At 44.0% G+C, this 26,820-nt stretch overlaps 1 protein-coding gene and 1 long non-coding RNA gene across 3 annotated transcripts in view; one reads left to right on the forward strand and one right to left on the reverse strand.

Annotated features, from left to right (window-relative positions):
• recql5 (RecQ helicase-like 5) overlaps nucleotides 1-26,820 on the reverse strand; it is a 57,882-nt gene that overhangs the window by 19,866 nt on the left and 11,196 nt on the right. For both annotated transcript variants that reach the window (XM_055654003.1, XM_055654002.1), the window contains exons 5-8: nucleotides 26,074-26,185; nucleotides 18,759-18,921; nucleotides 16,896-16,978; nucleotides 282-509 (exon numbers count right to left, since the gene is read on the reverse strand). In XM_055654003.1, the coding sequence (XP_055509978.1) occupies nucleotides 282-509; nucleotides 16,896-16,978; nucleotides 18,759-18,921; nucleotides 26,074-26,185 (586 nt within the window). The remainder of the gene's footprint in view (nucleotides 1-281; nucleotides 510-16,895; nucleotides 16,979-18,758; nucleotides 18,922-26,073; nucleotides 26,186-26,820) is intronic.
• LOC129708332 (uncharacterized) lies at nucleotides 1,850-14,793 on the forward strand. The gene is made up of 4 exons (XR_008725329.1): nucleotides 1,850-2,716; nucleotides 3,193-3,389; nucleotides 5,732-9,704; nucleotides 12,763-14,793. It is a non-coding gene; the product is annotated as an uncharacterized LOC129708332 (long non-coding RNA).

Raw genomic sequence — 26,820 nt, forward strand, 5'->3', positions numbered from 1 at the left:
ACCCGTTCCTTATCTCCAGAAATGCTGCCCGTCCCGCTGAGTAACTCCAGCATTTTGTGTCTATAACCAATGTTTAAGATGGTTTCAATTTAACTTTGAAGCATTGTTTGTCAAGCATTCCTACTTTATTATTAAATGGGACACAAGTAAATTAAAACTCTTGATACAAGCTTAGCAACATCGCAAATTCTAACCAGAATCACCTTTTACAAGATACAATCAACAACACTGAGTACATCATGTACAAATATGTCCAGTAAATACTCCAACAGTTAACCTACCTTTCAAAGCCATAGCCTTTTCTTCCCCCTGCATACAAGTCACTGATGTACCCGAATGGCCCTGCAGCAGCTGGCTTTGTAACCAATGCTTGCGCCTTGCGGATGTCGAGCCTCTGAAGGAGATCCAGTTGCTTCATCACAGTGTCTGGATTTTTGCAGTGATCACATGCCCGATTACAGACTGGCATTTCATCTCCAAAATATTTGGCAATGGCTGCATGCCGACACCTTACATAAAATGTCAAATAATAAGTCATCAAAACCAGGACCTGACCTCCAAACAAAACCAACATGATGAACACTCATCTGACAAACATTTACCCCACACACATAACAACCGAGATGGAGTACATAAACTGTGTAGTCTTTTAAAAACATATTGGTTAAAAGTGTAAAATCTCTCTGGTTTATCTGTGGTGTACATTATCATGCAGACCCATTCCTTGTTTTCTCCAAAAGTATGGTTCATACTGTTTAACAAAGAGTAGCTGGCATTTGGTCTTTTCAATTTCACTGGTTTAACCAACCCTTTGAGAGTCAGTCACTCTAACAAGATATCATACATGTATATTAGTTACCTATGATTAAAATGCACAAGTTGCAGGGCAAGATTTATTTGTATATTTTTAAAATATAAAACATTGATGGTGTCATTGATAGCAGTCGGTAGAGTTCCTGCCTTGCAGCGAATGCAGCGCCGGAGACCCGGGTTTGATCCCGATTACGGTTGCTGTCTCTACGGAGTTTGTACATTCTCCTTGTGACCTGCGTGGGTTTTCTCCGAGATCTTCGTTTCCGCCCACATTCCAAAGACGTACAGGTTTGTAGGTTAATTGGCTTGGTAAGTGTAAAAATTGTCCCTAGTGGGTGTAGGATAGTGTTAGTGTGCAGGGATTGCTGGTAAGTGGTCGGCGCGGACCCGGTGGGCCAAAGGCCCTGTTTCCGTGCTGTATCTCTAAACTAAACTCAAATTAAGACCAAGGACTCTATCCGTATGTCTTGATTCTGTACTATTTTCCTTTAAATTCCCTCATTCAAGTAAGCCTTGGTAGGCAAAAGTCCAGAATATGTGCCCAAATTCTAACCTGCATTCGGCTTCCCAGATGAGATACTCCTGAGGGATATATTCTAACTCTCATTCACACTGCTAATAAAATAGTAATCCAGCTTTTCACTCTGGACTATTATCAGCTATTTCATAATAAATTGTTTCCAACACAATTATCTGCCTTGGAGTTGATAAAGGGATTTACCAGGTGTAAGCATGAATGCAGATGGCCACACATATGTGACGACCAGGTGCAGATAAGGCACAATACCATTAAGATGTAGCACTTTCACAGATACAGTAGGTTATCACAAAGAAACAAAGTTCACAAGCAGGTTCTGAAAATTGCCACAGTTGTATCAGGCTCATGCACAGGTACCACAGAAAAACACACAAGTTTAAGATGGTGTCAGATACATTAATGACCATACAAATGCCACATAGATGTGCCAGCATTTCTCAGATAGACGACTACTACACAGATATACCAGTATTATACAGATATGGGTGATCACTACACAGCTCTACCAGTTTTACACAGATACAGGATGATCATATCACATATTGTCATCGGAATTTCACATGGACACGGAAGATTACCGGATGTACACTAAGCCTACACCGAGGTGAAAGTAATTGTACTTGATAAACATGCTCTTGGGCATATTATTTAAATCAGGATGTTCCCACATTTTTCCTATAGTTCTTATCCAAGCCCATTGCACATATTTTTTGTTATTTGCAGTAATTCTGATCCCTCCTTCATTATAGCTTAAACCATCATATATGAGAGGGATATATCCCACTGACCCTTTCACTGGGGACAATCAGACATATCTATTCTTTGTACCTGCGCAAAACTGCAGAATTTGCTTCAATGTACAAGGACATTCATGAAAAGTATCTGTCAAGGCTCGTTCACATTTACCACATGAACTGGCCGTGTTGTGAAAGCAGTATGGAACTGCACAGCACAGGTACCAGACAACACATTATCTCAGTATTAAAAATATTTAGAAAGCCATTTCCCATTTTACCTCCTAAATGCAGCAGAGAAATAGTTACCCAGGCTGGTCTGTGCAAGTGTGACTAGGCTGCAGTTGTGTTGCTGCAATGAAATTCCCATCAATAGCTGAGAAAGCTGGACCATTGCATTCCTTTAGCCCTTGCCTATGAGAGCTGCCTTTGTCCTTCACTTGAGGGCCGAGCCACAGCAAACACAGCTCCTATATTCCCAAAACATAGCCCGACAGTACCTCAACGAGTTCAGTCACAGAAGGTTTCGTCAGTGTGAATATCAACTGCTGTTAATAGTGCAGGCAAGAAATGTGTGAGCCCTACAGCAGGGAATATGGAAGTTTCAATGCAACAAGTCAGTGAGCAGAAGGTAAGGACAATGAGAAAAAATACTGTGTGTACTCTTAAAAACTTGGTGATACTATCAAGAATAAGGTAATGAAGATGTGAGGAATGTAACAGAATTCAGTGTGTTTTCACCTCCACCCCCCACCCCTCACCCCACCCTCCCCCATATACTGCAAAAGTGGAGGCAACTTGCATTTTGTACTCGAGTCTCTGGAACAGAATGTGAACACAAAGTCTTCCGATTTAGAGGGAGAAATTTGTTGCCCAGTGCACCACATATGACACTGTCTTTAAAGTAAATGTATGCAAGCAGAAAGAACAAATGCAGCTCTAAGTTCTCAATGGGAATGTTTGTCTGTTTTCAGATATTGTTCAACTTGCATTCCAATGAGGAGACTGCCTTTTTTCAAATGTTATATTCTTCCCCCCCCCCCCCCCCCCCCCCCCCCCCCCCCCCCCCGAGTCTTTCCCTGACAACCAACATTTTGTGTTTTACAGATAACTATCCAGTAGCTCATTCAACACTATCAATGCCATTAAAGTTCCCTCCAATTGGTTCCGACAGTCCTCAGCCAAAATGTCTATCCATGCACGTCTACAACAGCTGGAGGCTTATGTCTTCAGCTTGATCACCAGACTACAAGAATTTGACACTCTCAGATTCATCTCCTTTATAGTCATCTTGGCATTCGTCGGTAAGTGACAATTAAATTTATCATATGGAAAGTATTATTCCCAATTTCAAAAATTAAAAGGGACACAAAATGTTGGAGTAACTCAGCGGGACAGGCAGCATCTCTGGAGAGAAGGAATTAAAAGGGACAATCGGGTAATGGTTAAGAGTCAGATAGATCGAGCACGGAAACAACCCCTTCACTCTACTGAGTCCACACCAACCATCCACCATCCATTTATACCAATCCAACATTAATCCAATTCCCGTCCCACTTCCAGATTCCACCACTCACATACACAAGGGGGCAATTTATAACTGCTGTTAGCCTACTAACCTACAAGTCTTTGAGATGTGGGAGGAAACCAGAGCACCCAGGCAAATCCATTCATGTCACAGGGAGAATGTGCAAATTCACCGAGACAGCACCCAAGGTCAGGATTGAACTTGCATCTCTGGCACACTTGGGCAGCAGCTCTGTGACCTATAACAGCTAAATTGTGAACAAACAACAAGATGTGTGGCTAGTTTAATGATGTTGAGGAAATCACATAATATAAAGATAAAAGGAACATAGGTGTTTTTTTTCCTCACCCCTAAAGTTTATGAAGGACCTTTGAACATATTTTACAGCCCAGAATGTCAGTCCCAGACCGACACCAAGGACGCAATTCAGATAAGTGTGACATGTTGCCATTTGGATAGTCAAAAAAGGACAGGGCATTCATAGTGAACAGTATGACCCTGGAGAGTGTTCCAGACCAGAAGGAACCAGGAGTACAATCACAGTTCCCTGAAAGTGGCATCACATGTAGATAGGGTGGTGAAGATGGCTTTTGGAACGTTGGCCTTCGTCAGTCAGGTAAATGAGTAGAGACGTTGGGAGGTTATGATGCAGTTGTACAAATTGTCATGAGGTCACACTTGGGAGTATTGTGTTCAGTTTTATGTCACCCTGCTATAGCAAGATTATTAAGATGGAAAGAATGCAGAAACGATTTTTGAGGATTTTGCCAGGACACCAGGGCCTGAGCTATTAGGAAAGGTTGATCAGGCTAGGACCTTTATTCCTTGGAGCACAGGTGGCTGTGGGTAATTTTATATAGGTCTATAGAATCATGAGGGGAATAGATAGGGTGAATACACAGAGACGTTTAGTCAGAATTGGCTAGCACGGTGGGCTAATACTTAGCAGGCACTGCACCGAGATCCCTAGAGGATACACTTTGGAGGAATCTTAGTCAGATACACTGTCCAAACCTTTGAGATGGATTCCAATCCAGAATCCACGTAAAAAGCACAGTGTATAATTTAATACAATATCAATTACCGCATTAAAGAGGAGTCTTCACCCTTCATGCAGATCTAGATTTGAACTCGAAATAATACACTGCAAAAATAGTATTTTTGATCTGTTATAGACCATATAAATGTATACATTTCCAGACAATATTTACAGCCCTTAAATGAGCTGGAATATCTGGTTGCACAGTGAATGGAGACACTTCTTCCTAACAACCATCAGCCTATTGAACACTACAAACACCAACAAAACTTCGAACTACAAAATGTCTTGTCGCACTAGAGACTTTGGGCTTTTTTTTTTGTCTTGTACTATATTGGATTTATTTATTTATTAAACATTTTTGTTGGTTTATAGTGTTACCTATGGAGTGCAGTGTTTACAAATCGGTTGTGCTGCCGTAAGACATTTATTGTTTTGTTTCAGTACATTTGACATTAAAGATTCTTTAATTGTCAGATGACCAATTGTCAAGATCATCAGCCACTGAGCACAGAATATACAGTTGATATTCTGGACCAGTACAAATGGTATATCTTTGACAAATGAAATAATTTCTCACCATTTAATATGTCCATCCCTTTGTCAGAGTCAGCTATAGCTAAGGATGTAATTGCATAAACAGGCCAAATGCTAGATCTTATGCCAATAGGTAATATTCAGATATGGCTGCATTTCATATTTTAAATTTTCATGCCAAGGCAAGTTAGCACTCAGATCCAACAATAAGAGAATTGTTTTGCTCTCTTATTCTGCACTGGAGCATCACCATTCGTCACTGTGTTGAGTGGTCTATTAAATCTAGGAGGTGATAATGTAGAACACTCTACCACATGAAATAATTAAATCTCCTGGCACAGGCACACATATTCTTATAGCTTCCTGTTAAAGCAAGTAAGAAAATACTGCAAGCCCGAGATGAAAAAAGTGGGAGGAGATTAACATGAATGTAGCATGAACAGCAACATAGATCTATTGGTCAATATAACCAAATTGTGTGTGGTGAATTCAGAATTGTAACGCTGCCATTGGTAATTACACTGACACCACTCTGTTTTCAGGTACTTTTCTCCTGCTAGTTCTCGTCCCTGTTGTATACTGCTGCTATTCCTGCATTTGTCTCAGAAAACTTAGCAGGGTGAAGCCTACACCAGTAGTAATCCCAACGAACATTGGACCATGAAGCAAGCAATGGACAAATATGGCGAATTGGACGATGGACTTTATCATTTTGTTGCAGCGGCAATGTATCACAACCTGCATGGGATAAACCAGCTGCTCGATGCACCATGTCCCATACAGACCATCCTGGTGCACAGTTACATTGGATGGATATAAAACTAAATCTCTAATACAGAATACCCCAAATCTGGGAAATATGAGTAGTTGTGCAGATCCAGTATTTATTCAATATTCTAAACTCTTCTCAGCTATTAAAATACATAAAGTCGGATAGAAAACAATTTCACTCTCTCCATTATTCAAATGCTTCACCATATACCACAGGACAAACCATGTATTTACTGATATCACATATAATAATCCGAACCGCAATAGCAAATACTAATGGGAAGAAGACTTGCATATTGTTCCATTCGAAGGCCACCCCGTCAGTCATGTATTTTATGAAGTGTAATCATAATCACATATTTCAATATTTTAAATATTGGAGCAGCCAATGTGCTCCCATAAACAGGATGAGGGAGTGGCCTAATTTAGTTAAACTGATTGAGGGATTCACATACTTTCATATTTCTTATGACGCAGGAAAACACTATTCAGCCTCACAGATCAATCCTATTCACTTGCTCTTTGTCCCAACAACATAATCCTCCCACAGTCCCATTAATTCTATCATCTACACCACACCAGGGGCAATTTCCCTACCAACCTGCACGTCTTTGCAATGTGGGAGAAAACCGGTACACCTAGAGAAAACACAGTCACAGGAAGAGCGCCAAAACTGCTCCAGAGGTCAGGGTTGAACCCAGATCCCCGGACCTGTGAGCAGCAGCTCTATCAGCGGTGCCATCCAATATTGATTATTACATTTGAGATATTCCTAATGTCATCAAGTGATTTTGTACATCCACCCAAGAGATTAGCGATGACCTCAGTTACTATCATCTCATCTGAGAGAATGCCTGTTCATGGTATGGCATACCTGAGATACACCAAGCCAGTTACCTCCACCCAAGTCCACAACACACTGATCACCATCCTCCCCAGGTCACAATAGGACTCACTTAAGCTCAAAACACCCAATATGACCACTAACTCTACAATCTGTTAGGGCACCAATTACAGACGAGAAACAATTTCAGCCCTACACAATTCTTGAATCACTGCAAGCAACCAAACCAGTTTCTGTGTAACCTGCTTTAAGACTATACAGATAAAAATAAAAAATGATGGAAACACACAGCAGATCAAGCTGGATCTGTGGAGAGAAATAGTGCTTGAGGTTGAAGACCTTTTGTCAGAACTGGGAAAGAGATAAAAGCAGCCCAATAAGCTGCAGCCAGAGAACATTCTATGAAAGGGTGAAATCAGGGAGACCATGGTGATGAGCTGTAAACAATGAGCAGTCAGAGTGAGAACACAGCAAAAACAATATCTGACAAGAGAATGAAGAAGTGTGAAAAGCAGAGCAGCAAGACATGATCAGTAGGTCAGGACTTCCACACTCAGAGAGAAGAGCATGAACACAGCAAATGCTGCCTTGTTTTCTTTCATTATCGTTTGTCTGGAAATGATATTGTATGCTGGTTGTTTCTATTGTATAGTATTGTATAGTAATTTGAACACATCTGTTTTTCACAAAAATTGGTGAGAAAAATTTGAAGCAATATTCCAATAAATAAAATCCAAGAGGTAGAAATATAAACAGAACCACCTAACGGTTCAAACAGAATCTGTATGGATCAAAGTTTGGTCTTTATGCTTTGAGTGTGCATCCTTCAGACAGACATACAATTGGTTGTAAACAATAACCCCTCTATTATTACTTTGTAGTTCAGTGGGCAGAGCACTTGTGCCGTTTATTCTTGTGTGCAACACTAGGAAGGACACATTTATCCACTCAGAGCCTCATCGGCTCCACATGCCATATTGGTACTGGTAGTATTCAGTATTTAGTCGTCCCTGTTTCTTCAATCAAGTTTCAACAGTTTGATATGGAAGCAATTTTTTTTTTGTGGCCAAAAGAACAAAGCAAAGAAAATTTAATTGGTAAGGATGGGTGAAATAGTTTACTATTGTAATAATTAGTTTAGTTTGTAATGCAGTCGCCGTATCAAAATCAATGATGGAATGTTATTTTGAAATTGACCCAAAACGGTCTGATGAAAAAACTCAATAAACACAGGCAAAACATCATATCTCCCAGTACTTTAAATGAGGAAGCATGACTATCTAGGTGTTATTTGCAAACTTCAGACAAACAAGATTGTTAATAAATTTAGTGTCTGCAGCCCAACCCAATATGCCAAAGTGTTTTCCTGGCAACGTGCAGGTTAGGTTAGGTTGAGACTCTTGAAAGGCGCCCATAAATAAAATTTATTATTATATGATCTGCATGTAGTCCAAGCTTATAAATGGCTTGATGCGAGAGATAACAGCCATTATCTATGCAATTTTAGTATTAACATGTACCACATTCTTCCCCTTATGCAAATACTGACTATCTGCACTCTAGTGCTATCAACAAATCTAATCCAAGGGCAAAGTCAAACCAGGTAGTTCCAAATCATTTTGAGAACGTGACTAATAAGTTCAAAGATCAGTTGATAAATTGTCTTATTTCATCCAACAATAATGATTCTGGTCTTTCACAAGGATTTTATACTGAGAATATGACGTGAATATTAGCAACAGATCAAGCAAGTAGAGACAACAACTTGAAGGAGTCTGATCCACTTCTTGTGACTTAGATAACTGAAACCAACCCTCAACATTCAGAACCAATATAACACGACAAATTTCTGAAAATTATCCTCAGAATGACATTCCTTGATCTCTGGGTCATGCTGATAAACATGCAGGGCAAAAATTAAATTTGTTAGCCCAGATTCTTCATCTGCCTCTTTCTCAAACCATTTATGTTCTTGCAATGGACATTAGTTATTGCCAACTAACATGTGGAACAAGTTATCGAGGAAAATACAGCCCAATCAGTTGGAATGCAAATGGAAAATTAAAATCATCAATCCACTGGCAATTCTAACTCATTATCCTCCTTACACCAACCAACACCTCTCCCATCACTTCAAAACTAAGGAACTTGTGTCCTCTAAAAGTCTAATGCACTTAAAAGTCAGTCTGATTTTACTGAACGACGATATCTATGTACCATCTCCTAATTTTTTTCAGAAAAATAAAGTTAAATACAGGTCTTTTTCCTTCAATACTGTTCCTTATTCCCTTAGTTACATCTCATCTGATGGCTCGCTTACCCCAAAGCAAAAGACAGAACTCTTGTTTCAGTACACTTGAGCCCATGATCCAGGCTGGCATTCTAACACAGCTAGAGGGTGTATAAGCACTGGCAATCCTTCAAATCATAAGCAAAGCTACTTATAGAAAAGCTACATGAAGAAAAGCGGGAGGATTCTTGCTGGTGTCCTAACAAGTTTTTCCTCAACCATATCACCAAAATACAAGGTCAAGGAGAATTGATCTCATCAACCCGTTTGAGACTCTGCTGTGTGCTAATTAACTGCTAAAGTACTTCATTAGGCTAACCCAAATGTGAAAAGTACTACATCTGCCCCTCTTTGCTACTGCAGAATACAAAATACCATTTGCCACTACAAAATGCAATAAAAGTAAACATGTTTCAATTCTTATTTACTTAACTAAATAAGAAAGTTACAGATAAGGAAGTTGGTCAGAGCTAAGTGCAATTTATCCAATGCAGCAACCTCAGGTTAATATTTAACACAAACGGACAAATCCCAAAGAAAAACTGAACACACACCAGAAGACTCGCGGACCAACAGCAGCCGCCATTTCACCAGAACTGGGCTTCTTCAGGTAAAGACAGCTCACCCTACAAAGGCACTTTTTTGCTGAGTTATTAAAGGAGAGAGGTTTACCAGGTATGTTCCCAGGTGACTGCATGCGGACGGTTTGCTCTGATTCAGCTCAGGTGCAGGAAGAGAGAAACGAGTTTATGGACTACAGGGCCTGTCCCACTTGGGCGCCATTTGCACGTCATTTACGCGACAGCCTAAAAATAGTTGGTGCATCGTGATGCGCAGTGTTTCCCTGTCGGCCCGGGATTTTGGAATGTTCAAAATCCTGGGGCAACTTTTGGGCGTTTCATCATATTGTGCGCCCTGTCACGCGCTGACGTATGCTGTCCCGTGGGTGACGCCCGGTTAGGGTTAGGGACCACAGATGGGCTGTAAAATACTCTTCCTTCAATGCATGGATTTTAAACATTAATATATTAAAATTGATACTATAAAATCAATTGTGCAAATTAAAAGACGTTGTTTTATTTATAGATGTACTGGTCCGCTTCCAGATCCGATCACCGTCTCTTTTCACAGGGATGGATTCAGTGAGTGTAGACTGAACTCCCCTCTTTCCCCCCCCCCCCCCCCCCCCCCCCATCCCTCCCTCTCCCCTCCCCCCCCCTCTTCTTCCCCACTCCTCTCTTCTCCCCCTTATCCACTATCCCTCCTACCCTCACATCCCCTTCTCCCATTCTCCACCCCCCCCCCCCCCCCCCCATTTGTGGGCCCAGCCTGCATCCAGTGATCCCCGCACACTATCCTACACACGCTACGGACAATTTATACAAACCTGTGTGCCTTTGGCGTACGGGAGGAAACCCAAACCTTAACCTTATCCCTAGTCCTAGCTTCTGCCTACTCTTCGTGGGAACTGAACTGTTGGCCACGAGTTGTTAGTGGGATCTAGCTGTCACAGGCTGGGTCCACAAATGGGGGATATACCCCACTCCCTCCCTTCTCCCATTCTTCAACCCCCTCCCCACCCTTTCCCCGACACCCCCCATTTGTGGACCCAGCGTATGACAGCTGGATCCCACTAATAGTACTGCACAAAGGCCACATCATCTGTTTTAGTATCATTGACTATGGGACAAATGCAGACTTTGGGAACAACACACCCTACCTCCCCCTCCCCTTCGCATTGCTTCAAAATGGGTGGTGGGTAATTGGACTCAGCGGCCGGAGCAGGTGGGTGGCACTGGTACATTGACCACATTGCCTGTACCCAGTTGAAAAGCCCGCTGCCTCTGGAGGTTTGGAGAGACCATCGGAAGAGAGATATGCCTCTGGGACAACTCGTGGCCAACAGTTTAGTTCCCATAAGGAGCAGGCAGAACATTGGGGGTTTGAGTCCAACCCCCTGGCGCCCCCCCCCCCCCCCCGAGTCACATTTAGTTCAGAGTTACAATGCCCTTCAGCCCACCGAGTCCGCACTGACCAGCAATCCCCCGCACACTATCCCACACACGCTAGGGACAATTTATACTTATACCAAGCCTATCAACCTAGAGTTAGGGTTAGGGTTTCCTCCCACACTTCAAAGGAGCACAGGTTTGTATAAACTGTCCCTACTGTGTGTGGGATAGTGTGCGGGGATCGCTGGTCACAGGTTGGGTCCACAAATGGGGGGGGGGGGGGGGGGGGGGGGGAAAGTGGGTGGAGAATGGGAGAAGGGAGGGAGAAGGGGATGTGAGGGAGATGGGGATGTGAGGGGAGCGGGTAGTGGATAAGGGGGAAAAGAGTGGAGCGGGAAGTAGGGAGAAAGAGGGGGGGGGGGGTAAGGGAAGAAGAGGGGGAGGGGGAGAAGGGTAGGGGGGGTGGGAAGAAAAGAAGAGGGGAGTTCAGTCTACACTCACTGAATCCATCCCTGGTGATCGGATCTGGAAGCGGACTAATACATCTAAAAATAAAACGGAACTCAGACATCTTTTAATTTGCACAATTGATTTTATTGTAATAAATTGAATATATTAGTGTTTAAAATCCATGCATTGAAGGAAGAATATTTTACAGCCTCAACCCTAACCGGGTGTCACCCGCATGACAGCATACGTCAGCGTGTACGTCGTGCAACTTGACGGTTTTACAGGCGTCAGTCACTGACGCTCCGCAGTCGCCCAAATGGGACAACTGGGCCCTTGAGGGCAAACAGTTTCTCACAGGTGAACTGTGTTACCCAGGAATTTTCAACAGTAACTGACTTGGGAATATTCATGGACATGGTCACAGTGAGTACCCCACATGATAACAAGGTCACAGAATGCCTCATCAACAATGTGGACCAGGAGCAAGAGAGCATTGTGGTGCACCATGTATTTGCCAACACAAGTGAGGAGTCGGACTGTTCACAGGGATGGAGAGTGAGCTCGGTGCGAGGAGGACTTGGGGTATTGAGGAGTTGAAGGCAAGGACTGAGAAAGCAGGCGGGCTGAGGAAAGAGAGGAGGATTCCCAGTGCAGTGAATGAAGAGTGGGGCACACAAGAGAGAGAGGGGAGAGAGAGAGATTGACATTTAGATTTGTGATTAAAGACCAAGAGAGAACAGGAATGGATAAGAATGAGATGCAGGACATTGAAGGGAAGATAGGGGGCGGGGCACAGAGAAAATGAGGGGAAGGAACAAGGTTCCTTGCATCTAAGCATGATTTTGTGCACACACATGCACATACGTTTCAACAGGTGCATGCAAATGTGCGTGTCAGTGTATGAGCCTGGTGGCTGATCATCAGGAGTCTCTTAGGATCAAGGTCTCATTCTCAAATTATTGTAACAGTTGCCATGTAACTGCTCTACCCCGGTACATGAAATAACACAATTATCACCTCTCTGCCAGCAACACCCTACTCTTTTTTTGTCATGTGCTCCTAAGCTTGGATATATACCAGCACTGTGATATATCCACTGTGGATATTTACCACAGCGATCAAAGCGCTGTAAAAGCACCGTCATCAAAGGATGAACCATGGTACTACATTTACCACACCTATTGAGCCTGCCACCTGCTCTCCCTATTCCACCCGTGGTCCCAGTACCTTCCTCACTTTCATTTTAACTATTTATCCGTCCTGCAGCACAACGATGGATGAATCCTCGATCCCAGGCTCCGGAATGGCACCGGAGTTAATGAGTCGAATATTGAATGATGACTGGTCCTTGGGGGCATTTGTGGTCATTATGACTTTTGTCGCCATGTTTCTGATTTTGGTCTTATTCACTATCACGTACGGATTCTGTTCGAAGTCTGGTTCAAGAGCCAGATCCAACTAGACGCCCGTGAAGATCTGGCAGTGTCTGGGTCCAACATAGAGAACACCAACAAACTGAATTGTTCCTCCAATTTGCATGTTGCCTCACTCCGACAGAGGTGGAGACCCACTACAGAAAGGTCAGAATGGGAAAGGAAGTTAAAATATTTGGCAACCGAGAGATCAAGTAGGCCAAGGCGGACTGAGCGCAAGTGTTGAGCGAAACTATACCCCAGTCTGCGCTTGATCTCAATAACCCACGCAGTCACAACTAAAGGAATTTTGACAACCATACCACAACACCAGGACGTCACACATCCTGATATTGTCATCAAGGACCTCAAGAGAGCGGGAACATGAACCCCAAAACATCAAGAAGAGCTAACCGATTATTCCATTGCTAATCAACACAACTCTGAAGCACAAATGCAGTACGGGCATGTCCAGTACTCCCTGAATAAGACACTGCAGAGAAGCATTCAAGGAAGTTGAACCTCCAGCAGCAACCCAGTAACACCAGTGTGCCGAGACAGCTCTGAGCTGTGAAGAACATGAAAGTGAATCTGTTCTACAGTTTACATCCTTAGAATATATACTCCAACACATACTCCTGAACAGCTGCGTATTTTATCAGTGCATTCTGTAGATTTAATGTTCAAACATGGTGTGATGCACTGAATTCTACAGCATTGCGAAGAAACTGTAAACATCTCCAAACTCCAACCCTCAGCCTACTATCGATTGATGATACCAATGAAAATCAACACCTTTTCCATAGGTTTGCATGATTATTAGCCCATACATACCATCAGATGTGTAAGGTTACAGTAAAATTTAGTTTTAGAGATAAAGTGGAAACAGACCATTCGGCCCACGGTCTGCGCCAACCAGCAATCACCTGTGTATTAGTTCTATCCTACACACTAGGGACAATTTACAGAAGCCAATTAACCTATAAACCTGCACGTCCTTGGAGTATTGGAGGAAACTGGGGCATCCGTGAAAACCCAGTCACAGGGAGAACGTTCAAACTCCATACAGACAGCACCTGTAGTCAGGATCGAACCCAGGTCCCGGGCAATGTGTAGATGCAACTCTACCACTGTGCTACTGTACTGTTCACTATATATTGATCAGCTTGGTATCACCATGTTAGATTTAACCAAAGGGTTAGTTTGTTCAATGTCTATCCAGCACTCAGTTGATAAAAGTCAACAATAGTTTAGATCTCGAACAAATGGTGGATGCTATGACTTGGATACTTAAAAAAAAAAAAAACCTTTCATCATAAAAGGGGATAATGTTCATGCCACTTACAAAGCAACCCTGCTTCTCCTCAGACTTTCCCTGTAACCTATTCTTCCCATTTCCCATCAAATGTCCACCTACCATTCATCTCCACTAGGTCCAATTTATAGTGGCCAATTAACCTACCAACCCATCTTTAGGATGTGGGAGGAAACCGGGAGAACGTGCAAACTCCACACAAACAAGGTCAGGATCAAATCCAGGTTGGAAGAGTTGTGAGGCAACATCTCCACTAGCTGCCTACTAATTCATTACTCTACTGTTAATCATGAATGTATCTGAATGCGCTCCAATCATAATCTCCATGAAATTCCAAACGTCACCTTCCACCTGATGGACAGCACTAGCAAAGAAAACAGTAAATCTATGCAATAAGGTTCTAACTTGTAACTTGGTTATTTATGTTTCCATACATGGTATACGGGCAGTGCAAGCAAGGCCTGTCAGGACAAGGAATGTATGGTGATTTGGTTCATGGACCAGCTCCCGGAGGCTTAGAGCACTGTTCCAGAGCCAGGCCAAACATGGAAATTAACATAGTCAACAAATAAATCTTATCCAATCTGAACGTTACTGACTCCAGATGCAGTGTCCAGTTGATGCTTCAATGCTCTATTACATGGTGATTAAACCATTGGATTGAAGGGGAATTTTGGAATGAGCCTAACCCTAATCCCTTCACTACTTATTCCAAGACAACTAATCAAATCAAAATATTTCTGACTTCAACCACTTTGAGATTTGTGATGAACTATGTGAATATAAATTATAATTTTTCAACCTCATCCTCAATGTTAACCCAGTCTTGTTTCGTGAAGGCTTCATTATGTAAAGAGTGCAAATTGAAGTAAACATTTTACATTAATCAGCAAATACCCCTTTTCTCTGATCTTATGATGGAAAGGAAGTAATTAAGGTGTCTTGGGTCATTAAAAATGACCCCAGTCAATGGAGGACATTTCTTTACATCCACCGATTTAAATTTTACTTGGGCTCTTGGGAGTCCATTTGGATTAAATGTTGCTTCAATAGCAATGTTCACTGTGGTCACATTATTTTTATTTTTTACATTTGTGCTAATTTGTCTGTTTGGACCAAGTATAGATTGGGGTCTCCACCCAAGTGGACCAATCGGCACATAGCTGGACAATTTTTCACACCCTTGGCAAAACTATGGCTGAAGCTTAATTAGAAATGAACACAAACACTAAAAAGATATGGTTGAACAAAGTGGAAAAAAGCAAAAACTTAGTAAATCCACGGGCTGGGAAACCCAAGAGAAAGACCAAGCAACAATTGTAAACCTTCAGCTTGTAAAAGGAAACATCCAGCTACATGCCACTCCTGGAGAAGTTTGCATTGTACCTTTGTATACTTCTTGGAGACTAAAAACTGTACAGACTTCCTCAGTGTGAAATCCGGCCATTGAACCCGCAATCAGGTAACATGATGCAGATACAATTGCAGGACAAATGATTATCCAACTTAATTTCCGCTTCATACAATGTTATTGTTTATTTACATATAAAGCATTACATTGATTTTTTAAAATCTTGTAGTAATAGAGTTTTAACTTTTTAAAATGTCTGAAATATTTTTTTAAATGTTTAATTAGTCCTGAGGTGCTATGCTGGGCTTCTCCAATCACCTATGATTTCCAGCAGAATACTTTTGAAATAGTAATATTAATCTGCAAGGAAGAATGGCTCATCAATCAGGTCTCCCCCATCACCAGAGCATCAATATGCACATTTCAATCTTCCTGGGAATAACTTAATGATCTGTTACATGGTTCCAGCAAATTTCTTAATTAGCAAGTTAGTGTTGTCTTGATTCAACGAATTAAGCTTTTTCCAATTTCCCAATATCCACCAAATTCTTGACAATAGGCACTCAATGGCAACTTCGATGCCAAGGGACGTGACGCATCATTAGGATGGCGGCGTGCAAAAAGAGGATGAGTAAAAAGAAAGACTCTGAAACATTGACCATGCAGTTTATTACTTGACCAACCTATGGGGTAGCTGTCCCAACTTTGAGCTATCCTCAGCTGCTCGTGAGAATGACCTTGCTCTGTTGACTGGGTATAATGCTGTTGCATTTATGTAACTGGTGTTGCTGGCCAGCTGGATTGCGCATTGACAAGTGATTTATTTCCCCAAGATCCAGATGAATTTTATGGCAACCAGTTTCATCATTGTCATTATTATTGATGCCGGCTTTTCATTCCAAATGCACTTAATTTACAGCAGCTAAATGACTAAACTCTGGGGTGGAAGCTGATTGTTACTCCAGACTTCCAGATTGCAAGTGGAATTACATGAGCAGTTGCCACTGTACCCAAGAACTTGTTATTCTACACACAAAAGCAATGTGATTAGATTCCACTCCATAACCAATTCTCGGGTATTTGTTCTTCTCTGTATAGACGATCCTAACACCACAATTAGATTCCAGTCTGTACTCTCTTCCGACTACCTGCCTGTAACTCTTACTTTTTATATAAACCGACTGATTTTTCTCAATAACCCTCTCTGGGGTATTCATTATAATTGCACAGACCTCTCACTTACATTCTAACCTGTAATTCATTCTCGGCTGTGACTATTAATAAAAATAATGCCCGACATACAGGATATGCAGGTTCTTACCCTGGCTGCTCGCAGAAGGTGACAAGCGCCTCAAAGCCCACCATGGAGGATTTGTCAGAGTTTTTTACACAGCCTCTCTTGTGCTGAAAAATAAAATGCAGTAAAGTGAGAGTAATATTTGGAATAGGTCAAGTGCTCTCTCAAGTCTGAAAAAAAGTGTCACCAAACAAAGCACACAGCTATAGCACTTGCCCTAGACTCTATGTGACACACCAGAGGCATAGAAGAAAATAAATGTTATGGGGAGAAGGCAGGTGACTGGGGTTGAGAGGAAAAAGAGATCAGCCATGATGAAATGGCAGAGCAGACTCGATGGGCCGAATGGACTAATTCTGCTCCTACGTCTTATGAAGAAGTTTTAAGATTAGGTTTATTGTCACATGTACTGAGATACAGTGAGAAGCTTTGTTGTGCATGCTTTCCAAACTGATCAGAAAAACCATATATATATATAAAAATACAACGGTCAAACTCCAGTCATACAATATGTAGAGCAAAGGGGAATATACAGAGTGCAGATTATAGTTCTCAGCATTGTAACACATCCGTTCCATAGACAAAGTTCAATGCCCGCAATGCGGTAGAGATGCCCACACAGTAACTTGGTTTATGGAAGGGCCATTCAGAAGCACGATAATCGAGGGGAAGAAGCTGTTGCCCAAGGCTCTTGGGCAGGGCTGGTACACATGGCGTCACGACCAGGTTCTCAAACCCATTGCAGAAGCCATCAGCATGGGAATCAGCAGCTGCAGACGAGAACGCCCCACCACCCAGATGATCACCTTCGTGAAGGCCGGAGTGCAGCTGCCAAGAACCACAGCAGCCAGGAATCCATCAGGAATCCTGGCGACTGCGCAGGACTGGCAGCTTTCCGTAGACCTGGTGAAACAGCTGAAGTTCCCACAGCACATTGCCACGACCACCCTGAGGCCAAATATCCTTCTGGTCTCAGAGGCGACCAAAAACATCGTCTTGTTGGAACTGACAGTGCCGTGGGAGGACCGTCTGGAGGAGGCTCACGAGAGGAAGATGGCCAAATATGAAGAACTGGTCATAGACTGCCGCAAGCAGGGCTGGAAGGCAAGTTGTATGCCCATCGAGGTTGGCTGCAGAGGTTTTGCAGGGCAATCGCTCTACAAAGCCTTGAGTGCACTGGGCATCAACGGAGTGGCAAGGAGAAGGGCCATCAAGAACACCACAGAGGCAGCGGAGAAGGCCTCGAGATGGCTCTGGGTCAGGAGAGGAGGTCCATGGGGAGGAGCGAATACCACCTGAACACGTCGTGGTCTGATCAACCACGGCTGGGTCGCCTGGGTGAGGGTGTCTGATGTTGAAAGACCCGAAACACCCAATGACCCCAGGTTACATCACTGATGATGTGTTCAGGAGCATCTATCGATGTATTTGTATCAATGAATCTGGTAGTGCATGCATTCAAGCTTCGGTGCTTTTTGCCCGACAGGAGTAGGAAGAATGACTGGGGTGGTTAAAGCCTTTGATTATGTTGGGTGCTTTCCCTGAGGCAGCGTTGAATAGAGATGGAGTCAATAGTGGGGAGACTGGTTTGTGTGATGGTGCCCCTGTACAAATGAGCCGACATGCCTACAAGGATGGACAGAAAGGTTTGGGGATGAGAGAGCAAGTGAAGGTCAGGTGGGACATGAAGATTACGAAATGTCGGGAAAAAACAGCGATTCCAAAACAAGAAATTCAAGGAAATTAAGGAAAAGGCTTGAGGCAACCACAGGTGGTCAGTAAAAGAGCAAGTCCTCAAACAGGCAAACAGAAGGTATACAGGAAAATAGCAAGGTGTTCAACTAAAAGTTTAACACAATTTGTGAGCAAAATGCAGTCACCCCCTACCTGCATCTGAGCGATCTCCTTCTTGATCAGGAAGGTGATGCTATTTTGATCTGTCCTGGAGTAGTAAACTCGACAGAATGAAGGTTTCCCATCTCTTCCTGCTCGACCAGATTCTTGGTAATAAGCAGCCATCGACTTTGCAATATTCCAATGGGCAACAAACCTTCAGATTTGGAAAGATTACATAAAATCAGTTGGCTTTTAGCGAACAAGCAACCAAACACATCCAATTACCGGATCACTCACATTCGTGGACAGCTAGCATCCAGAAGGACCCAGCAAGTGGGGAACTAGTAATAGGAAATGCTCACATCTCAGACAACTGGTAATCAGCAACATCCAGTACTCGGAGACAGCTGGGAACTATCATGACAGAGAGTGGTGAATCTGTGGAATTTTACTTCGGAGTCACGTGAGTGATTCCGTGAAGACCCCAGCCCAGTGCGCATGTGCGGCATAATCGCACAGCTGTGCAGAACGCGGCCCAGCGGGAGCTCCCGCAACCAAGGAACGCGAGGTAAGTACTTACCTTAATCGGGCCTTGTGGTTTTTTGCTCCAGGGGGAGCAAAGCAGCAGAGGAAGCGGCCCCCGTTCGACTCCAGCGAAGGAGCCGACAGTGGAGGGGGATAGGCGCAAACGGGACCGCACACGCTGCGGACCGCTGACAGGGAGCTGCGCTGATGCCGGTCCGCTGAACAGCTGTTTGGTAACAGCAGCGGACCGAAGGGAAATTAAAAAACCCGACCGGCAGCCCTGCAGACTCCTGACAAGGAGAATCGCCGCCCGGAAACCGCTACAATGCCGCCTGGGAAACGGCAGGCAGCCTCTAACTACAGGCAAGACAAAAACCTTACCAAAATTACAGGTTCTACAGGAATCAACTTCCTCCAACACTGGAACAGGCTGGAGACAGCAAAAATAAGTATGTCTGTCTCCCCAAGCCAGAGGAGGTCATGGAGTTCAAAACCTCCAGGGAAAAAGGGGCACTGGCTGAATGCCAAGGGAGCTGACACTCCTACCCCAGTGCTATTGCACTAGCCATCTCCCTTGTCGAGGGATTGATGCAACAACGGAGTTTGAGCTATGCCTCCTCCAATTTATAGCACACCCTTTTGCTACCTCTTTTGAGGCTAGCTAAGGAGGCCAGGGCTGGGCTGGCTTAAACGCTGGGCAGGCGGACGAGAACAGCAGTATGCCAGGGGAGCAGGATCAGGAAGAGCTACTGGGTGTCGTGGGCCACTACATGGCTCCTCCACGCGACCATCTTCCCAAACAAAGCCCTGCAGGAGTAGGCCTTTCTAGAGGCAAATCCGCAGGCAGCTGGGTCAGCACTCACAGACAAGAGCTAAAAGCAGCGAACTTTGAAGCTCCTAACAGAGGGTCAAGATGTCACCGCCTTTGCTCGTTTTTTCCACGGATCATACTCACCTGGCAGGCGAGACGCCATGATCACCAAGGTGGTTCTCCCAGGATGAGACTATCCCGTTGCACTACGAGTGTGCTGACGCCTAAGATGTTCCCAAATTTGGGATACTCGACTGACATTTGTGCATATAAGACCTGCCCGCAACCCCAAATATACGGGGCTATGCAAACCGCTGCTGCGGGAAGAGAGGCAGCTAAACCTGTGTGCCTCATGAGGGCAGGCCATGGAACGAGCAGGACATCGCATCCAACACCCAGCTGGCAGCACCCCTCGGCATCCACCAGCAATATCGAACAAGGACTGGTGAAAGCCTGGCGACCGCTTCACTTTACCCCCAAAGTTCTTTTTAGACAGGGGCCCAGAGCGGAGCCGTGGGAAAATGCGCCGCCCCACTGACAGCACCAGCATACCAGCAAAACTAAGCCTTCATGAAAAAACAATAAACATGGAGGTAGGTAGTCTGGTTCCTCCCAGTTTACACTAAATAAGGGTGTTCTACTAACTGCGGGGGGGGCATTTACACTTGTTGATAAAGCATGGGGTGCTGTCACAAATAACTAAAATATACTCAACAGTATTAGTGGATAAAAACTTGAATTCAAATTGGGCATATTACCGCCAGTTCAGCAATGCGCCCAAAGGGCATTTTCTCCCTCTAAGAAAGAGAAGTGAGAAGGTCAAGCTGAACTAGAAAGGCTCATTACTAAACGGATCATGGGAGTAAACATGAACCATTGGAATTTGTATCGAATATATTCACCAAAACTACAAAAGATGGTGAATGTAGCATCATCATTGATCTAATATCACTAAATAAATCTGTTGAGTATATACACTTTAAGATGGAGACGGGTTTTTTGTCACTGCCAGACATCTGATCTCCAAAGGATACCTATGGCCAGCATTGATATGGAAGATGCTAGCTATCTTATACCCATACACTAGGATCATTATAGACACCTAAAAATTTGGGATTGGTGATCGCCTATTGGGCTAAAAAGCATATGCATTTCAAATGCAGCACGTACATATGTGGTTACGGATTGATAATACTATGGTGGTGGCTTATATCAACCATATGGGGAGCACAAAATCATTATTGTGCAACAAATTGGTCAAACAGATCTGGCAATGGTGTGTCAAAAGACATTTTAACTATCAGCTGCCTATTTCCTAGGAAGCTAGAACCCAGTGGGAGACACCACGTCACGGGTAAAAATTTATGATAACATTGAATAGATGTCAAACCCAAAATATCTGCTAAAGGTATTAAGCAGTTTGAAAGCCAGATATCAATTTGGTTGCACAAGACGGAATCACCAGTAACCTATGTATGTGACTTAGGAACCAGATCAGAGGCAGCAGCGATAGATGTCTACACGCTGGAAGGGGGAATTTCTGCTTTGCCTTCCTCCCTTCTGCCTCATCAGTCGGGCACTTCGCAATACAGATGGAATCTGTCTCCGAGATATTGAACGTGCCCGACCGGCCTACACAGCCATGGTTCCCAGTTCATCACGACATGGTGGGCGAGTCACCTATGGATTTCCCTAGTGGACCATGGTTGCTGACTCAACCCAGTATCAGGCATAAGCCACCCATGCCAGAAAAACATCAAACTCCTGGGTGCAGGTTTTGAATAGACCTTACCAGGGACTGGGATTATCCAAAGGAACCATTACCACCATGTCGGCATCCCTGCGAACAGTCACCAAGAGCCAACATGGGTAAAATACTGCCACGACGCAGGGACAACATACCAAACTATTCAACCACTGACGTATTGGAGTTCCTGGAACATCTACACCATGACTAAAAGGTGAGTTACAGTGTCGTAAATACAGCATGGAGCGCCTTGTCTGCTTATCTAAAACAGCAGGACAGCAGAGCATGGGATCCCATCCACTGAAGATAAACTTATGAAAGGGCAACTATAATAATAAGCCCCAAAAACCCAGGTATACCCATGTATGGGATATCGGTGTGATATTGACATATCTCAGAGAATGGCACCAGCCAGATCCCTCAGTCTTGCTCAATCTATGTTAAAAACGCTCATGCTTATGGCTCTTGTATACGCTCACAGAGTCCAGTCACTCCATAAAACTAGACTGGATAACATGGTGATTACCCCAGACGCATCACGTTCATCATTCTAGGTCTGGTAAAAACCTAACTCGCAGGTATATGGGACTAGGCGAGATTATGAGTTCAGCACGGACTAGTAGGGTCGAGATGGCCTGTGTTTTCCGTGCTGCAATTGTTATATGGTTATATGGACCAGGAACGCCCTATTCAATGGTGGGATTCCGGGCCTACCCACCAGAGTCCAGGTTGAGTGTGGTGACCCATCTACTACAATATATAGACACAACCCACAATCTTAGAGGGAGAGGAAAGCCTATGGGTCAACCACAGAAACCCCAAGACGGGGTACGAGCCAAACCACTCCAAGGTGGCTCAAACAGGTACTGAAAGCTGCCGGAATAGATAATAATACATTTTAATCCCATTCCACTAGGGCAGCATTGATATCAGCGGCTGAACGAATGGACATCCCGGTTGACCACATTCTCAATACGGCAGAATGGTCAAGGGAACGACGTTCAGAACATTTTTTATTGTAAACCGTTGATAAGCCTGATTTAATTGCAGAAAGAATATTACAAACTGCAATATTAATTTAAGCTCAGGGGAGCTCTTTATGTTGTTATTGTTAACAAATACCTTTCTGTTTCTTGTGAAAGCAGATCCATTGGTTGATTACGATAACACTTCCTCCCTCAAAAACTTCGGCAGTGAGTGAAATAAAAACTGTTACACGGTTTGAAATCACAGACCTTTGAAGTCTTCACGGAATCACTCACGTGACTCCGAAGTAAAATAGTAAGATTAAACGAGTACTTACCAGTATGAAGTTTGATCTGTATTTTATGAGGAGTTACGATGAGGGATTACGTGCCCTCCGCTCCCACCCTCAATATATAGATCAAACTAATAAACTGATGTCTCATGATCTTTACTATCTTACTTCAAATATTGTGTCTATCCTGTATTTTCACACCGCTGCTTCGAAGTATGCCGCACCTGCGCACTGGGCTGGGGTCTTCACGTAATCCCTCATCGTAACTCCTCATAAAATACAGATCAAACTTCATACTGGTAAGTACTCGTTTAATCTTACTATTCTCTGCCACAGAAGGTAGTTGAGGCCAGTTCATTGGCTATATTTAAGAGGGAGTTAGATGTGGCCCTTGTGGCTAAAGGGATCAGGGGGTATGGATTCAAGATTCAAGATTCAATTTAATTGTCATTTGGACCCCTTGAGGTCCAAACGAAATGCCGTTTCTGCAGCCATACATTACAAACAAATAGACCCAAGACGCAACATAATTTACATAAACATCCATCACATCGCTGTGATGGAAGGCCAAAAAAACTTATCTCTCCACTGCACCCCCCCCCCCCCCCCCCCCCCCCCCCCCCCCCCCCCCCCCCCAGATGTCAGAGTCAAAGTCAAAGCCCCCGGCTGGCGATGGCGATTGTCCCGCGGCCATTAAAGCCACGCCGGGTGGTGCGAGGTCGCGCACCGGGTCTTGGTGTTAGAGCCCCCGGCGTGCACTCGCAGAGTCCTGCAGCCATTCCAAGCTGCGCGGGGCGGTGCTGTAAGGCCCCGCTCCAGGAGCTCTTCAACCCCGCAACTCGGGCGGGAGAAGTCGCCGTTGCAGGAGCCCTGAAAACCGGTCTCCCTCCAGGGACCCGCGGGCTCCCGGTGCCGCCGTCCGCCAGACCCGCAGTTGCAGCCTCTGAATCTCCGGAGGTCGGCCCGCAGCAGCGCTCCACCACCGCTCCGGACTCGGCCAGCTCCGCGACGGTGAGGTGAGTCGTCGGCACCAGAGCCCCCGGTCTTCTCCTGTTGGAGGCCGCTCCTCGTTGCAGCCCCAACGACAACGGAGACCCGACAAGAAAAGGTCGGGTCTCCCGTGCAGGGAGAGATTTAAAAGTTACCCCCTCTCACCCACCCCACCCCCCCCCCCCCCCCCAACAAAAAATAACAAAAAAAACTACATAGAAACATAAACAAAAAATAATAAAAACGCGATACGGGCTGCAGAGGCCGCTGCTGACGAGAGTCGCGCCGCCTACCGGAGAGAAGGCAGGTACAGGATACTGAGTTGGATGATCAGCCATGATCATATTGAATGGTGGTGCAGGCTCGAAGGGCCAAATGGCCTACTCCTGCACCTATTTTCTATGTTTCTATGACAAATGTTGGGAGAGTATTAATAATAGTAACAAAAAAATGTTAAGCCTTCATAAATCAAGAGTTTGGCGTCAGCTTGGGTAGTGTGCCAAATTCTGTCCATCACTGCTTTAGATGGATGCACTGGTTCTCAAAGTCCAGTTTTTACCAGAATGTGCCAAGAATGAATCAAGAATTATCCTCCTTTGTAGAGGGGGATATTGTACAATACCGTTTATTGTCATTTTACCTCAAATTAAGTTCAAACGAAATTTGGTTTCTGCAGTCATACAGCAAGAAAGGAACCAAGACACACACCAACATAATTCACACAACAATTGTAGGTCAATTGGTTTCTGTAAATTTCCCCTAGTGTGTAGGGAGTGGATGAGAAAGTGGGATAACATAGAACTCGTGTAAACCAGTAATCAATGGTTGGCATGGACTTGGTGGGCTGAAGGGCCTGTTTCCATGCAGTATCTTTCAATCAAAAGAAAAGCGCAAGGAACTGGTATTAGCCGCTGCTAATCACAACCCGTCAAAGCATCAAGGTAACAGCCAAAGAAGTGTTAAGTTGTGCAAGTCTCCAAACTTTATGTTGCATGGTGTTGATTGTTGATGGTTAGGAAACAAAATTGTGATTGCTTATTTGAAACTGATCCTGTGTTTCTGCACCATCATTCCCCAACCTTGTAATTCTCTAACTCAGCACAAGGTGGCAACCCAGGATCGGAATTTGCGTTCGGCTCAGCTACAAAATCGAAACTAGATCTAATCTGGCTGAAAATAGACACAAAGTGCTGGAGTAACTCAGCGGGTCAGGTAACCATATAATAACCATATAACAATTACAGCACGGAAACAGGCCATCTCGACCCTTCTAGTCCGTGCCGAACACATATTCTCCCCTAGTCCCATATACCTGCGCTCAGACCATAACCTTCCATTCCCTACCCGTCCATATAACTATCCAATTTATTTTTAAATGATAAAAACGAACCTGCCTCCACCACCTTCACAGGAAGCTCATTCCACACAGCCACCAGGTAGTATGTCTGGAGAAAAAGGATGGGTGACATTTCGGGTCGGGACCCTTCTAATCATGGCCTCTGGACTTTATTTTTGCTCCACATCCAACACGACCATCATTTTAAGTGTATTGTCCATGGAATCCACACAGCAATAGACACAGAGCAAAAATCCACCCGAGGCAGGAATAACCTTGTTAAAATGTGGCTGGTGTATTTCAGCACAAAGTACTGAGCGAGGCAATTCCAGCCCCGTCTGCTCATGTGATTATCACCGTCCTTCATGCTCAATCCAACCAGAACATACCTGTTGGATCCTGTTAGCCTCTAGTTGGGCAGTCTAATTCCAATGAGTCTGATGAAGGGTTTCGGCCCGAAACATTGCCCATTTCCTTCGCTCCATAGATGCTGCTGTACCCGCTGAGTTTCTCCAGCATTTTTGTGTACCTTCGATTTTCCAGCATCTGCAGTTCCTTCTTAAACGCTAATTCCAATGAGTACGTCTCACCACCATCTTTGGCCAAACAACCTGCCAAAGCCAATTTAGAAATCTCCTTCCCACTTTACCCAGACACGTCGATCATCAACTACTCCCCATTCACATTGTTGGCACTTACCTAACATTTGCCTTGTCCACACCCATCCCAAAGCTGATGGTCGCCACGATCACTGGCACCTTGCCCTCCATCCACTCCTGCTGCACTTCTGTGCGTTCTGAGTTCTTTAGCCCTGTCAGTACATTGGGAATGCACAGTGTTCAACACAGAATATACAGCGGCCTCTGGGACCACCACCTCCACTTCAACATCGCCACAGTTCAAGGGTCAATTTCGACAGTAACACAAACCATTTGAAAATTGTTAATTTTAGAACCAGTATGGAATTGTACAGCAGGTTTTTCACCCCATTGTGCCAAAGCTCGCTCCTGGAAAGAGATATCAAAGTAAACCCATTCCCCTGCTTTTCTGCATATTTTTTTCAACTATGTACACCAGCTTTTCAAAGTTATTGAATTTACTTCCTTCATCTTTCAAGCATTAAATTCATGTGAAATATTCTCCATACAATTTTCTCTCTTCTGTTGGGTATAGTTTCACACATCAACAGATTATTCACCCATGAGGATGGCATCCTTTAGTGAGCTGCCACTAGAGGATGGTTCCATTAGGACCAGAGCTCATAACCTGTGGTCATAAGTCTTGGACCAGAGCTCATAATCTCGGAATTAAAGGAAGGAGAGGAGGAATTTCTTTAGTCAGAGGGTAGTGAATCTGTGGAATTCATTGCCACAGAAGGCTGTGAAATCCAAGTCAATTGATAATTTTAAAGCAGAGATGGGTAGGTTCTTGATTAGTACGGGTGTC

The sequence above is a fragment of the Leucoraja erinacea genome, chromosome 23, assembly GCF_028641065.1.
Source record: "Leucoraja erinacea ecotype New England chromosome 23, Leri_hhj_1, whole genome shotgun sequence".
Taxonomy (NCBI): Eukaryota; Metazoa; Chordata; class Chondrichthyes; order Rajiformes; family Rajidae; genus Leucoraja; species Leucoraja erinaceus.